Below are 16,171 nucleotides of genomic sequence, written 5' to 3' on the forward strand. Positions count from 1 at the left end.
CAGAAAATACATGCCTGTACATATGCATGTGTGCTAATGTTCAGTTCATCCGCAATTCATTTACGTGATTGGTCGCTTATTCCAAAATGATGCACGTGCATCTATCGGTTAGATACACTGAAGCGATGAACACGCAGCTCACAACTATAGCACATGTGCAGGCCATGGGGTAATGCAGACGCACTGGGGCCAATGTCCCTTCAGATACGCTAGCTAAATTCACATGCTCGGTAGATGCAGCCTGCATACAAGCAATGACCATGTTCTTTTTACTTAGGTGTCAGAGGATCTTCTGATTCACCTGCTGGACAAATTGCAGAATACTAAAAACCCCAAACTACTTCTTTTCCCCTCCCTCTGACAGTTTTCAGACTGAAATCAAGAATACAGCTGGGAAAAAAAAATAATATGGTCGCTTTAGCCTAGTTTTATGCAGCAATTCAAAGTTCAAAAGGAGTACGAAAGAGCTTATTGAAAGCAATAATCATTTTACAGATATGAATGACTATAAACATTGCAAGGCAGTGGAGAATCAGACCCTGAGCTTTCTCAAAGCCAATGCATGCAGCTAAAAGCAATATTCCAAAAGTCCAACATGGAGAGGTCTGTAGATCTGCACTCTTCCTAGATCGCTGTATACCCAGATTTCTGGGTATACAGTTTATCATACTTCTTATGAAGTCCTTGCTATGATACTTGCAGTACTTGGAAACAGAATATAGTTTAAATTTAAGAACTCCTCATTAGCAGCCTCTATACAATCTAGAAGAGAAAGTAAGACTTATAAAGGGCTGTGACGAAATTTATCTACTGTTGGAAGTTACTTTGCAGTCCTTCATAAAAATTTCCAATTGTAACCCTTTTACTTGTGTGTATGAAAAGACAGTATAGCTTGAAGCACTTGCTGATGCTGAATGTTAACCTTTTGTCTGTTGCTAGATGAAGCAAAATACAAAGCTATTAATTGTAAACTGGGCAAAAAACCCATACCCCAGCTCTATAAAACAATCCTCACCTGACCTGTTACTTTGATTAGATCTGCTTACAAGTGTATCCACTTCTAGATTATGTAGAGAAAATAGGCTGAAGCCATCATAATTAAAGCCAATTACATCCTTGATCAAAATGAACAAATAAAACCAATCTCAGCACATGCAAAAATCACCACAACCTGTAACTGCAGTGAAGCAACAAACATCAAAGATAGACATTCTGAACTTTGAATGTTAACTCTCTAAATGCCAAAATAAAGTTTCTAGTGAAATTTTAAGAATCCATTTATGTTCTTGCAATTTTGAAAACAAAGATTTCTAAGAATGTATTTTATATATACACACTATTGTCAAGTTGTAGTTTCCATTCAAGCTGTGCCAAATAGTATCAATTTTGCAGCATGTGCAGAAGTACCTTGGAATGTATTTTTTTAATACAAATATACAATAGGCAAACAGAATTTCTGTTTTACTGCATTAACATACAGAAGTGTGGCGATTTACCTATAAGGTAGTGGTGGTTTAACAGAAAGCAAAAAATTTAAACAGATCCTCATTAGAGACAAGTTTTATAAGTAAGATCAAAGCCAAGCATAATACAGGCAAGCAATAATATTTTGCTTTTTTACAGTTCTCCTTCAACTTCTAAAGCAGTGCATCCATAACCCACCCCAGTATTACAAACCTCAATCTTCCACAACCTACTGGATCAAATTATGTTGGCATTTGGTATACAAATATTTGCTACATTTCATTTTTGACCCACAGAAGATTTACATCCCTATTTTCTGAGATTTTGGTTTTGACATTAATTACAAGTTAATACACCTTTGAAACCCAGAAACTTATAAAATGAGTATTTTCCCCCACCATTTCTGAATCTTAAAATTAAACAGTACCCTTTGTTCCACTGATCTGATTTTCCAGCAATCTAAAAATTAAGTAAGCGTTTTTGCCATCTTCATTTAAATTTAACAATGGCACTGAAAACTACCACAACAAACATAACTAACAATGCATAGGCTTCAATGCTGTTTTTTCCTAGCGAGTAGGACAGCAGTACAGTTTCCTAAACACCACACAATGCAGCTTTGCCGCACTGAAACTAGAGGGTTGAACTCCACTCTTTTTTTTTTTTGTGTACAGTACTTCGGTTGATAAATGTTTTCAAATCCTTTGTATGAGATGAAATGCGTTTAGCTTAAAGCCATCTATAATGCACTTTAAAAGTCTACTTCCACAGTCAAAAGCCTTCATTTAATTTGTTACCTGAATTCTACCTCTCCAAGGCAGCTATGCAGTACAGGGCTAGGTCTGTAGTCATTCTATGTATGCAGCACCCACTGCATCCAGAGGGGGTTGTATGCATGGAGCACCTACGAGACCGAGGCCTCTACATACGTACACATCTGCAATACGCATCAAGTATCAAACCATCAGGCACGTCACTGCTACGTTAACTATGTATTCGTACAGATTTTATTATACCTGTCTTAGACAGCCTGCCTGTGCTTTTGCTGCTTCCAGAGCTATCTCCTCTTGTCAGAACTGATATCCCACTGAAGCTGCTGGCTTTCGTTACAGCTGGCTTCAGATTGCGGATGGAGCTATCAGAGTCGGTGCTGCTCCAGGGACGGGGTTCACAATACTTCAGCTCATTCTCAGTACTGCTCTGATGGCTGTTGGCTGATCTCCCTGATGTTTCCTTATTGATTCTGTAAGTTATAAACTAAACTTTTAGCACAAGCATCAATTGCAAAATAAGGGAAAAGAAAAAAAAAAGAAAAAAAAAAAGAAAGAAAAGGTGAAATGCATGCAGAATACTTTGGGGTTTTATTTTTGTTTTTTTAAAGAAAGCATCAAATACCTAAGTATCTGTCGTCTTTGTTGTGTACTATTAGTTTCTTCCTCCTGGATTCTGTTGACATTTTAATAAGATAGCTTAATATTTATTAAGAAAATAGGAAAATGAAACAGAATTAAACTGCAAATTTTCTTACCTTTTATCAGTGAAATAATTCTCTTGGGAACACAGGGACTGAGGGGCAAAGAAGTGTAGAAATTAATATGAATGGCATCTAGAACCCCTACTACAGCGTAGTAACAAAACATGCTGCAATTTGGAATCTTTTGTATTCTACAGGGACTTTTACAGCATTCTCGTTATATTAAGCTGTCTGAAAACTTAACCTCTTTGGTGGATAATTTCCATGTAATGGGAAAAAAAAGACAATATAAAAAGGCCCACCTGCAGGAAATAAAAGTTAGCATTAGAATAGTTACACTGCTGACCATTTTGTTTATATTAGCATTTTTCTGAAGTTACAATTCTTCCAGTGGGCCTTTGCTGCCTTAGGTAACTTCCAGCTGACGTGTGACTTCACAAATCTGTTACCACCACCTGAGTTCCCTTCTCTTCTGCTGAAAGCGTGAAGTAGAAGATGACGTTGGCTACTGCAATAATTGTACTGAATTCTTTGGGGTACAAGTACGCATATGCTAAAAAGCAGACAGAATATACAATCAAAAAGGCTATTATTAACTTCAATTGTGTTGTCCTTCACTGTGACTCCTAACATTTGGTCCAAAGCTTTGAAGGGTACAATACATGGTAAATGAGTATGCAAAAGGAAAAGGTAATTTTATATCCAGAAATCCATTCTTTTTGTTCGTAACTGAGGTGATGATAAAAAAAAAAAAAAAAAAAGGCTTTTGAAAAACATTAGGATATAACAAATTAGCCTCTTGGAGCTCATTACTCTTTCTCCAAAACAAGAATCTGGTTTTGGATGTGTAAGAGCTACAGATAAATGTCAAAAGTAGATTATTAGAAGTAACGCCTATTTTTGAAGATACATTTGTTCTGTTTCACTTAATATAATTTAATATTATCAGTAATTGTGATTGAATTACAGTTTACAATGTCATGCTTGATAACTCCAGTCAAAAGAGACCAGACTTCTACATTTCTGACTGAAATTTCACATACAGGTATTCAAATCATTTTACCGTGACTAGTCATAAGATGTGTTTGATATAGACACAAGTGAGAAAAACCCCAACATTTTGGTTTGGGGTTTTATTTGTTTGTTTTTTAAAATAATTATTGCTCTGAGTAACAACTGAAATGATTGCAGTACCAAAACTCTATAATTTAAATTTCAGTAAGGGGCAAAATAAAGCAAAATAGGTAATGATAGATGCTTGAAGGTTGGTTTAGTTTCATGCAGTAGTGGTTATAGAAACCAGAAAATTTCTCATTAACTTCGATATAATTTAAAACTCATTCAGGCCACACTAATGATTCTTATCTGCTCATTCCCCTTCCGACACAGAAAGTTTCCTGGAAAAAAAAAGTCTCTTTTAACAGAAACCACATGTGCATGTCTGTGTGTGAAGTATTCATACAAAACACCATAAGATTTTCTTTGATACATACATCTTGTGCAAATATTCTTTCTCTAGCTCTCTGATATTCTTCTTCACGTTCTTCTATGGATTTGCTTCTTCTGTCATCTTTTAATCGTATTCTCATCTAAATTAAGTGATACAGTGTCAACTTCTTCAGGAAAATAGTATAAACACACAGTCAAATACAGCAAGTGGAAGGAAATAATCCATATGTATTTACCTGGTTGTCATCTTTGTCTAAACTAGAGTTATCTCTTTTAAGGATATACCGCTTCTGGAAATCATCACTCTTCTCATCCTTTATATGCTCACAAAACTTTTGGTCAGGTCTATGAAAAGTTGTTAGAAAGAAAAAATTTATGGTTTTGTAAACATATACTATACACAGTGGAACAAACTGGAATATACTCAAAGTCAGTGTTAAATATAGTTAATACTCTAACTGAAGTGATAGATTATGGTTGTCCAGGCAATGGAAAAGCTACCAAAACCGTAAGATGATGTTTATCCTGAAAAGTCCTGTTCCTGAGGCATAACAAACCTGCTTTTAAAATCTCTTCCTCCTTCAAAGATTTTGCTTCAATTTCCAATAAAGGTGGCAAGCAAACCACATGCCCTTGGGGAATCAGAGGTGCTCCTGACTCCAGACTGGTGCCATGCAATGGACACTGGGCATGCATGGAAGTGAAGATAGGTGCTTTCTGCTAGAGCTGCAATACCTCAGAATTCATTTCAAGGGAAAAACAGAAGATAAGAAGATAGAGGAGAAAGCATTGAAACATACAGACTTCTAAAACAAAATTAAGTAGAAATAAGCAAGAGAAAAAACAGTCCAATGCAGGCAAGAGCTTCACAAGATCACACTGAGAGGATGAAGCAACAGATTATATATATTACTTTGGTGTTTTATCTACTTTGTGAAAGAAAATGAGATATTTTGCAAACTCTTGTTATTATTAAAAATAGATACCAAGTACCTAGGCAATAAAACTACTGCTATTGTTAAGAGAAGTTCTCACACAATTAATATGTGTCTAATAAAAGATAAAATATAGGTATACTCTTCTCTCTACTTCTGTTTCTTTATTCATTACCCAGGACATCAGTATAGAGTCAGGAGATCTTTTCCTATAAAACAGCCAAGCCTAACTATTAGTTACTGGATGCCCAGACATAATTAGCAGGCATTTCAGAGAACCTTTAGACTGTCTTACCTCTTTCTTTTAAAGGTCCCTGAATTTACTGCCCTGCAATCACCAACTTCCCACTCCACTGAGACGTCCCAGTATGCACTGGGTTGTTCATGTCAGTAACATCACTGATCGGCGATGGAGCCGGGAATCTGCCTATGAGGAAAAGGTAAGTTTGATTTTATTCAACATGGAGCAGATCTCCAAGGTTTTCTTTCTAAATTCTTATTTTATATCCAAAGCGATTTAAAATAAGAATACTGAAAACACTAAGAATCTTGATGTCTGCAGGTTAGATGAAATGCCTGCTAATTAGTAACTACACCTATAGGGGGCTTCCAGAGGCCATAAGCTATTTAAATACAGGCTAGGAAAAAAAAAAGCATAAAACTGAAGAAATCATCTTTTAATAGTTCTTATTCCACACTTGAAGCGCTAGACTGAAGCTTCAGGCTAGAGATGCTGGTAGATGCAAAGGCAACAGATTTGAAATGTATAGCTTTGCAAGTCAAATTAGATAGAGAATGTATAGCCAAAGCAAAACCACATACATGAATACATAAGTTACTTAACATATATTTAGGCTCTCTCTGTTCTTCTAGAAACTTTTGAGGAGGCAACTTAAGTGAAATTTCAGTGTGGTGTATTATTTCAGTTTTACTGACTCTAAAATTAGGGTGGATAATTAGGGGTTTTTTTGTCCCAAAGCTATGCAGAGTGTACCCAGAGACTGGGATTAGGATGCAGGAGATGTAAATTCCTATTTTCATGTTCACATCCTAGAGAACTTAAAAAACCAAAACCAACAACAAACCACAACCAAAACCAACAACCACCAACAAAAAAAGGTGTCAGGTATATGCTTTAAGTTAAAACTAGAAACTAGGTGGCATAAATATACCAACACGTTAGTCCTTCGTCTTTCTGAGGGAGAATGAGGAGACAGAGCAAGTGCGGAGGACAATGTGAACAGCTGGGTCCTTTGAATGAGGTGGTCAGCCACACACGGGTTTTGGAGCTGCTGTGGCCTCAGGGCTACTTTTTTTTGCAATATGGATTTGCTTAGTGGTTTCTCCAAGAACTCCACTACGCAGTAAAGTAGCATGCCGTGACTTGTTAACCTGGTTGACATTTCCACTGATGAGATCTCTGTCTTCCCTGCTACGTTTATTTTGTAAGGCCATGTGAGACCCGTAAGCAACATCATTCCAATAGAAGGCTCCAATGCCTGAATACTCCCAGCAGATTTTTACAGTACAAAAGCCAAAGTTGTGCAAGTCTTGTCCCCTCCCTTCACCAAATCAGAAATCACCCTGTTCTAAGTTTAAAGCTGGTTCTGCATTCCAAAAGAAACAAAGAATGTACTTTGTACACTTTACTGGTGTAAATCTTTAAACAGGCGAATAGTTGATATGAATTCGTATTTCGTGAAAACAAAGTTAGCAATGCATCTCTGTGAGAAAAACAACAAAAATTTTTAATTTACAGATAACATCCTTTTTTCCCAAAAAAAAAGTTTAAATGTGAAACAGGTCACGTTGTTACACAGCACTGAAACACGAGCAGTACAGATCTTCAACTACCTCTCCTTGACGCATGGTTCCCAATGAGTAGATAGACCCCCACTGCTACAGATGCAGCATCATTGCATAATATATCCTGGGTGTTAAATCTATGCATCAAAATGTTTTTTCAAGACTTTTACACTTACATTCTTGTATTGCTAGTTTTATTTACTATGACTGCCTTCCCACTCTGGTCCACGTTGTGCTCTAATCCAAAGTAAGCAGCTACCCTGTGCAACAGCATTCTATGGTAAGATGTCATTGGGGGAAACTTTTTTCTTGGAGCTCTGGAAGAAAGGAATAGTAGCTTTATTAAATAAATAGGAGCACTCTTCAATTCTTTTTTTCCTATAAGAGTACAGTACTTACTCATTATTACCAATGAAATCTAAAATTTCCTGTTCTAATTTCAGCAGCGTCATTCTGTCCCTGAAAATAAAAACACAGCAACTCACATATGAGACACTCCAATAACTGCAGCTGTATTCATCTTAAGAATACACAGATAAGATCTGTGGTCAAGGAATAGTGGCAGACTGTAAATAGGACCAGGAGGTGTCAAATGCAGGTTTTTTTAGGGCAAAGTATTCATTTTTCACTACAATATATTTTATTTAATCTGCCCAGTGAAACACGTGGTTCTCATCTCAGTATCAGATTACAAAGATCCTCCAAGTAATCTCTGCCCAGTAGGCTCAACAGAAAGTACAGTCATTGAGAAGACAGCCTCAAGAAGAAAGAAATGTAGTGACTAAGTTGTTAGCACGGGTAGTAAGACTTGCAGGGGCCTGAACCGGCGCCTTGGATTGTGAAGCACATCATGGGATCATTGAGACAGAGTGAGGGAGTACTGGTAACAGAAGGCACTACTACAGCATACCAACAACCAAGTGGTTAAAAGCTGGCATGCTTTGCAATGTGCTGAGATAGTAAGAGAAGATGAAAAAGCTAAAACTCAATGTGATGGAAAGGAACATTGGCTGAAACACCATAAACCAGAAGTCTTAAAAATGCTTATGCGAGTTCCCATAAGTCATTAATATGTACTGAAATTAATTGTCCCACAGTTCATAATTTGTGCACATCAGGTAACTCAGCTTCCCAGTTATTGCACGTGTAAACCCACAGCAGACCTTCACCTACAATTTCTTACTTTCATTGGGATGCTTTGTGACTTCAAACAGAAACAAAGTAAGAGTCTAGCAGGGATCTGTGCTTTCTAATTTTACTCTATAGGACAAAATGGTGTTGCACCCTTATTATAGCTCATTTTACATTTGTTTCCCAATAAAATGGGAAATACATGATCACATTGAAAATCATAACGATAAAATGGAATCCCAATACATGATCACATTGAAAATCATAACTATAGTATTAATGAATAACAAATAGCAGTGGAATAGCTTTTGCGACAGCAGCACAATTCCACCAAGTGGATTTCTCGCCCTGTACATACAGCCACGTACCTACTGTGATACCCCGTGGAGGAAAAGAACAAACAAGACAGACAGCAATGTACCGCAAACTTCAAAGCAACAGAATCATGTCAGCTCTGTTGCTAACAAATGATGGACGTGAATTACATCAGACGTGATTTCTGATGCGCAGAGTGAAGATGTATATGTCTTAACTATGGTCATATGGTACAGCTTAAAAAAAAGTTCCTTTGCCTATAAATTCAGGGGAAGACAGATTAAAGTAAGAGAAAGCAGTTTAGTCTCTAAGAAGCAGACACTAAAAGAGTACAAGTTTGAGAGACATAGTATGAGTGTCCCTTCAGAGACAGAACTGCACAGACAGAACTCATTATTTGCTTATGAAACATTAAAGCTCTTAAACCATTTCAGTATCCTGAACCTTTGTTCATATAACACGCAAATTACAGTGGATTGGTGCTTCAAATGGCCTGTGCATCATAACCTCGTCCTAAATAACTGACATACAGTGTTAGACATGTAAAGGACACATACAAAAAACAGGTTGTGTTACACTTCAGACACTGACAAGAAAGAAAACCAGAAAGTTGACATTACGGATGCTTACCTGGGATTGTTTTTTAATGTATTTACTAAAAATTCGTGAAGATCTATACCAGTGGAATCTGTGTATTCTTGGCTGGAATCTAAGGGTGGGGGGAAGAGAGCAAAATTACACTTTGGAAAAACATTAATACTATTTTTTTTTTTAAACTATTGCTGAACATTGTATTTATGGATCAATACTATATAATTATTAGGCATGTTATACCCAAAAATAAACACTTCCAGATTCCAGGGAAAAGGCTCACAAGTAAAAAAAAAAAAAAAAAAAACACCAACAAAAAAAACCCCAAACCAAACCAAAAACCAGAAAACCCAACACTGCCTCCCCCATTTCCCCTAATTCAAGTGTAATACAGAAGCAAAAGCTTCAGCAACACTGCCAGTTTATTAGCAAATTGCTATATATTTTGAAGCAGTGTATCACCTTGAGTCACCCGATTTCTCAACATACTACATTGCACTGTTGTATACACTTCTGTGGACCAGCAGCTGACCTACAGAATTACTGGACGTTGCCCAAAGAAATACTGTCATTCAGAATGTAGCAGTTTAACCTTCACAAATGTTATTTTGTATTATTAAAAGCCCTTGTTCTGTTGGACTTTCTTTTCGCAACATAATGTTTAGAAGTTTTCAAAAAGAAGTCTCACAACCTTCTGCCTCCTTTCTGGTTTCAGTGAACCAAAGTATTCAAAGTTACATTTTGTTCTCTAAAAGCTGTCTCTGGAAGAAATTATTTAACACCAAATCTTCCCTTAAATGAGCACCTTTCAAAGCTCTAAGTCTTCGGAGTAAAAGCTAGAGGTGTTTTAACAATATTTTTGTAACTCGATTTCTTCCAAGAACTACTTGTGTGCCAACCCAGTCTCAAGTTAGGCACAGCTCACACTTACGCCTACGTCTGAGCGGTTCCAGGTCTTGTTGTGGTCAGTATGGAGAGCAGTCATTGCAAGTTAGATTCTGTTAGCAATGCGGGGACTACTGCACTAAGAAGGGTAGGATTCGGCAGAGACAGAATCCGTGCAGTGTTTTTCACGAGAAGCATCAGTGCCAGCAGAGCGGCCTCTTGGCACAGTGGGAAACTGGGTGGCGAAAGTGTCCAGTCTTCAAAAACGGACCTAAATTTTTCCTGGAGAGACTCCAAGTCCACCTGAGGACAGGGAATCTCTAGTTCCCTAATGAAGAATGACAGCGAGTTCCTTTACCTGCGGAGTTCATTATACTACCAGTTGCGCCCATATATTATCAAGGTAGTATAAATGAAACCAAGCAAATGAGCATTCATGGTTTGGGATTGCTGTTGAATCTGAGGAAGGCAAGGAGAAAAACCAAACCCCAAAACAAAACGGTACACCCGGTAAAACAACTGTAAGATTGAGTAATTATTTACTTTCATTTTCTTAATTTGCAAGTAAGCAATAATTTAGTTATAATCACTAGAAGACTGAGGCTTAAATTCCATCATTTTCTATTTTGGCACATCCTAAATTGGGAAGTAATTAACTTCCAGAGGAGGCATTGGGTGAATTTAAAACAGCTACCTCTGCCTTAGACATTCTGTCACTTTGTGCTCAACTCCTTATCATTACCTGACAGGTTGGGTATTTTTTTTGGGGGGGGAGAGGGAAGGAGGGGGGGAGTGGAGGTGGGTTTTTTGGTTGTTGTTTTGTTGTTTCTTTTTTATTTTTTTTAATTTTACAAGGTGGGTATGTACTTTAAAGGTTGAGCAAGCTAGGTCTGAAAGAACACCCTTGTGTTTTAAGCCATAGTTTCAAAGGCTGAGATTCAGAAATGCAATTAAGTTCTCCATTTCAGTGCTTTTTATTTCACAAATACCTGGCTGCCAGCTGGGACAAGATGCACTGAAATGCCACAGGAGGAAGGCCTTATGGAACTGAGGGACACAAGATGGACAATTGCTACCTGTTTCAGAAAGAATTCTAGCTTTAAAGACACTTCCTACACATTGGTCGATCTAAGATGTTTATCTAAAACATTCTGGATCCTTCAATTAAAGCAAGAGCTGTATGATGATTTGCCAACTTAAGCACGTAAAGTCTTCTACCTTTAGGAGGCATTAGGAAACACAGAGACAGGCTTATGTCATTAATTGTGCAGTTCTATTCCAGGTTAAAAACCAAAGATTTTCAGCAGATACAATAGATCTTCAATCCAGAACACAGAAGTATTAAAGTGAAAACATAATACTTGTCATTTTTACTTATGTAGTTCCACCCTTGCTCCAAAGCTTTACTAAAAAAAAAATAATCTAGATATTATCAAAAATAAAATAAACAAACAAACAAGCACATTGACTTCTGTTGAAAAAAGATCAGAAAAAGTAAAAAGGTAGTTGTCATTCTCACTTAAGTTTCACAGAACTTGTAACAACAAAGTCTAGGAATAAGATAATAACTTCTACTGACTAGTAAAGTCAGTTTGCCAGAGAACTCTTGGACACAGCTGAGGCAACACAACTGCTCCTAGGCTGATCGGCATAGCTACACAGGCGAGAAAGGCAAAGCATTTGCTGGAGTACATGTGTTTGATGAAGCCTCGAAAGCACTGTATCCTCTGGGACCAATTCCTTCTCCAGCTCAAAGTTATCTGATCTATTTGCTTCATTTGCTAAAAAAGCCAAGTAATGTTTATGTACTGGTGTCCTGGAAGCAAACTGCATTTTCCTCAATATTCTTTATCTCTCTACACAGCACATTTAAAAGCACAATGACAGATAGCAAACCTCTTGATAACATTTTTCTGGACAGTTTATCACTGGATTTTTCCTTTTCCGTTTCATCTTTTGCAGGCTTTTCTTCTTTTTCAAAAGACCGTGACAACTGGATCTGAATTTTCTCCTGTCAAAAGTAAAAATCAGTCATCATGGAAACTATTTCAAACAATACCCGCAGAAGAACTGGTTTGTACTATATTAACTGCAAAATAAAGAAGTAACAAGGAAAATAATTGCTTTCATATTCTTTCTGATCCCACATGTAGTTTATGCGACCACAAAATGAAATTACTCATCAGCAAATCAAAAACTGTAGAGAAGACATAACAAATACCAGAGACATTTTAGAATTTACACATTTTCAGACCGTGAATGATGTATCAAAATGAATCCGAAGTATCTTATTTGATACACATATGAAAATATTCCAGTTTTGCAGATTTATAGATTTTATAGTTTCTAAATTTTTAAGTAATGCATCATCCACGATGCTTCCGCCCCACCCCACATTCTTCACAGTTCTCCACTATAAAAGCTTGTGTCAAATTTCAATTTGGTTATACCAAGAGGCAAAAAAATAAAACAAATGTTTCAGTCTAAGACGGACTTGCATTCCCAGATCCACAAAAGAGGGAGATATTTACAGTACAATAGAACAAGGCAATATTTGCAAACCTTACTGTCATCAAGGCTTAGACTCTTAATTTCCTCTGTATTTTGATAGAGTAGCTTTGTGTGTAATCATCTCAAAATCCATGTTTTTATAAAAAGTAGGTGAACTATCATAAAACCTGTTTCCCAAATACAGCAAAAAAAATACCGTCCCTTTGGAATCATAGTGACATAATGGTCCCCTAAACGGTGGAAGACGGTAATTGTTTTTCATGCCTCTTTACTCTCTAACAAGATTGTGGGTGAAGGATTAACATATTTCAGACAGCAAACACAGAGGATGCGGGGGAAACGGAGACACCATGTGTCTAAATGCCATTCCTTCTCTTGCAGTCAAAGTCCTGTAAGAGTGAGACTCCCCCACTACCTTTTATCTTGAACTCCCTCACATGTCAATTTTGCTCCCTCAGATGCCAACTGAGTTGATGCTGTCACCCCCGGCCCAGAACATCTGATCCTTCCCGGCCCAAGGAACCTGTCCCTCATCCATTGTTGCCTATCACTCTTCTGTCCTGCACCTAAATCCTTTCCCATCCAAGTCTTCATTCTTCCTTCCAACCCATTCTTACCCATATCCAGGGACCTGCTCTAAGCTCCTCCTGGTGTGTCATTCCACAGACTTGATCTTACTCATGTAAGCTGGCCAGAGTTAAATATAGTCAGGATTCACCAAGGCTAAAGACGGTTTCATACGCAAACACATCCTGCAGTAATGCTCCTCCCAGCCCTAGTGCGCCAAACTGCTCTCTCTCCTTTGGTCCCTTCAGGGCTGGTCAATGGGACCCCTATACTGATGAGGTTATGGTTAAAAACTAGTTTCAATATGCATTTTTGGAGTAACAACTTTTTCAAACAAGGAAAAAAAAAAAGCTCATAGTTTTATCAGCGCTCTCTTCCATTAGGTTTTTTCCCCCCACATTAAATGTTCTAATTAAACTTATTAATTAATACACACCCTGCAAAACAGCATTAAAAGTGTGAAGACTTCACAGCTTTTATGAGATTATCTATACCCAAGTCTGATAAAAGCCATTACCAATCACTAATAATGAACTCTTTTGTATAATTCTTTCCTAGTCTTGAGAATTCACTTGGCTACAAACCTTAAAGAACCCAAAACAAATCTTTGCATTGCTCATCTCATAAACCTGAATATAATTCAAATGAGCAATTTATTTGTCACTACAAAGCGCATTAAATCTACTGTTCACCTAGTAGCTGCGTGACAGTTATTTGAAAAAGAAACAAACATGTTTATGTCTTACTAAGAAATTATTTCTGACTTGGGTCCACTAATATGTTATTCTCCATTTTACAATAATACTCTACAAACTATCACTAAATTAAGGAAATTTTCATAGTCTGGTTTTCCTTCACTAGCAAATTGATTGACTACACACTCCAAACTCAAAGTAAAAGCATACAGCAATAATTTAGTCAAAGGATTGCACCAAGTAATCATTTTCATACTTTTTCCCCAACGAGAGCTAAAAAAGGAACAGCCATCTGAACAGCCAGTTCTTCTACTACCACCAATTTACTTCAAAGTGTGATACAACAGAACTGTGTACCAAAGGGCACTTTCTTATGATTTCATGCTATAAAAACTGTAGCATCTAATTAAATATGACCTACTTGACTGGAAAGCTGCCGAAAAATCTTTGAACTTCTATTCCCTAACATTCTTTTAATCGCACCCTGTTTGCAGTGGGTGTCAGCTGGCACGCTGATTTACCAGACTCCTCGCTGTAACTCGGACCACCTAGCCGAAGGCCTCATTGCAGCAGAAGAAACCGTCACCAAATCCTGATTAAACAAGAAACAGCCAAACAAAAAGCAAAATCCCCCAAACCATCAAACCCTAATAAATTCCTCCAGCTTAGAACACTTGAAGAAAAGGTAAGAGTCAGGAAACGTTACAGAATATTACTCAAAGGCCCTACATCCTGCGGTCTTGGCTTTTTACCAGCAATCTCCAAAACCAACAACAATCTGACATTACACAAGTCAGTATAAACTAACATTACAGACTCTGGTCTTTTCCTGCCACCTTTGGGCTTTTTGATTTTGCTAAAGAAGAAAAAGTTCAATCTTTTGAAGTTTTATATACTTGTTACCCATAATAATAACTGTCATTTGTATGAAAACAGCCCTTCCTTAAAAAGAGCTGAAATAGATCATCCTTTGCTAGTGTTCATACTTCTTACTAGAGCATCCAGAATCAGAACCCCAGCACCTAATGTTTAGGCAAAGGACAGGAAGAGAATAAAGAGTCAGTGTACAAAGATAAAAGATCAAATAAATCAGTTATGTTCTTCCTCCTGCAATAAATTGATAAGCTTGTACTTTTAATAGCACCTTTTAGTGAAGGGTTGACAGTGCTTTTTAACAAGGCTTAAAAAAATTGTGAGCTCTTACCTAGCTTTCTCAGTAAGGAACAGTGTCTTTTTTCATGTTGCAATTGCTCAAGAATATATAAACAAGTATATCAGAAAATAAATTGATCTGCTTGAGAATTTGTCCGATCTGTCGACTCTTTCACTATAGCCTGCTGAGGAGAAGCAGCCACCAGCGGCAGCCAGCAGCTGACTGGTGCTTACAGAAGAACTCTTCCATGCCATTCCCAAAGATTCTCTGGGAAAGCAAGCAAAATGGGTGAAGAAATTGCCTGTGTGATTTGTTACAGAGGGTCATGGAAGACCTGTGCCCCATAGGGTGTACACTCCAGCATCAGAACTTGTTACAAATTACTATTTCTAACTCTTCTCTTCAACATGCATTTCTCCAGTCTACAGGGAAGAATTAAATTTGTTCTTTCAATCATTTGCATAGTTATTGGGATTCATAAGCTATTTTTTCTAGATTACTGTTTCTGAAGAAAACTTGCAGCTAGATGTAATTTTGTTTCTTAATATACAATCTGGTTTATGGTATTCCTGTCGTACAAACTTAGATTATCACATGATTAAATTCATTCTGCAGAACTGGCCTTTACATCTCTTCTACTACTGCAACAATCCCTTTCAAGAACCACCTTGCGGTACGCAGCTAAGGATAGATTCCCAGAGGATACAGTAACAAATCCCATCTGTAGAGAACGCTTATTATAAACGTCTGATTTCAAACCATTAAATACATGGTGTTGTATAGTGACGGAGGTTTTTAAAATCCTAATGTCTTATGTTTGAAATATACTGTGGATGAACAATCCATCAAATTAGGATTATCTCTTCCTGTAATTAGATACAGTGACTGAAAAAGTTAAACCCTACTGCTTCAGACTAAACAACTAAGCCTGAACTAGATCTCACAGTCAATTTTGTTAATCTTATGCGAAACATTACAACAGCCTTGTAAATAGCATTAACTTTTCTGTTGTCTTTTAATCTCTTGCTCTGCAGCCTATACCAATCCAAGACTGATTTTCATCAAATTAGCGGGCCCAGTTTCTCAGGTCAGCTCTTTCAAATACTGTTATATTAGTGAAGGACTATGAAAAATACTATTTTCTCAGTTTTCCCAAGGAAAAAAAACCAAACCACAACTAGATACTTCGTGGTTC

At 37.2% G+C, this 16,171-nt stretch overlaps 1 protein-coding gene across 1 annotated transcript in view; it reads right to left on the minus strand.

Moving 5' to 3' along the window:
* Nucleotides 1–16,171, minus strand: part of R3HDM1 (R3H domain containing 1) — a 55,584-nt gene that overhangs the window by 28,525 nt on the left and 10,888 nt on the right. The window contains exons 5-13 of the mRNA XM_009886738.1: nucleotides 11,947–12,061; nucleotides 9,205–9,283; nucleotides 7,528–7,587; nucleotides 7,305–7,445; nucleotides 4,624–4,732; nucleotides 4,432–4,527; nucleotides 2,993–3,030; nucleotides 2,860–2,910; nucleotides 2,481–2,707 (exon numbers count right to left, since the gene is read on the minus strand). Coding sequence (XP_009885040.1) covers nucleotides 2,481–2,707; nucleotides 2,860–2,910; nucleotides 2,993–3,030; nucleotides 4,432–4,527; nucleotides 4,624–4,732; nucleotides 7,305–7,445; nucleotides 7,528–7,587; nucleotides 9,205–9,283; nucleotides 11,947–12,061 — 916 coding nt within the window. The remainder of the gene's footprint in view (nucleotides 1–2,480; nucleotides 2,708–2,859; nucleotides 2,911–2,992; nucleotides 3,031–4,431; nucleotides 4,528–4,623; nucleotides 4,733–7,304; nucleotides 7,446–7,527; nucleotides 7,588–9,204; nucleotides 9,284–11,946; nucleotides 12,062–16,171) is intronic.

The sequence above is a fragment of the Charadrius vociferus genome, unplaced genomic scaffold, assembly GCF_000708025.1.
Source record: "Charadrius vociferus isolate BGI_N301 unplaced genomic scaffold, ASM70802v2 scaffold720, whole genome shotgun sequence".
Taxonomy (NCBI): Eukaryota; Metazoa; Chordata; class Aves; order Charadriiformes; family Charadriidae; genus Charadrius; species Charadrius vociferus.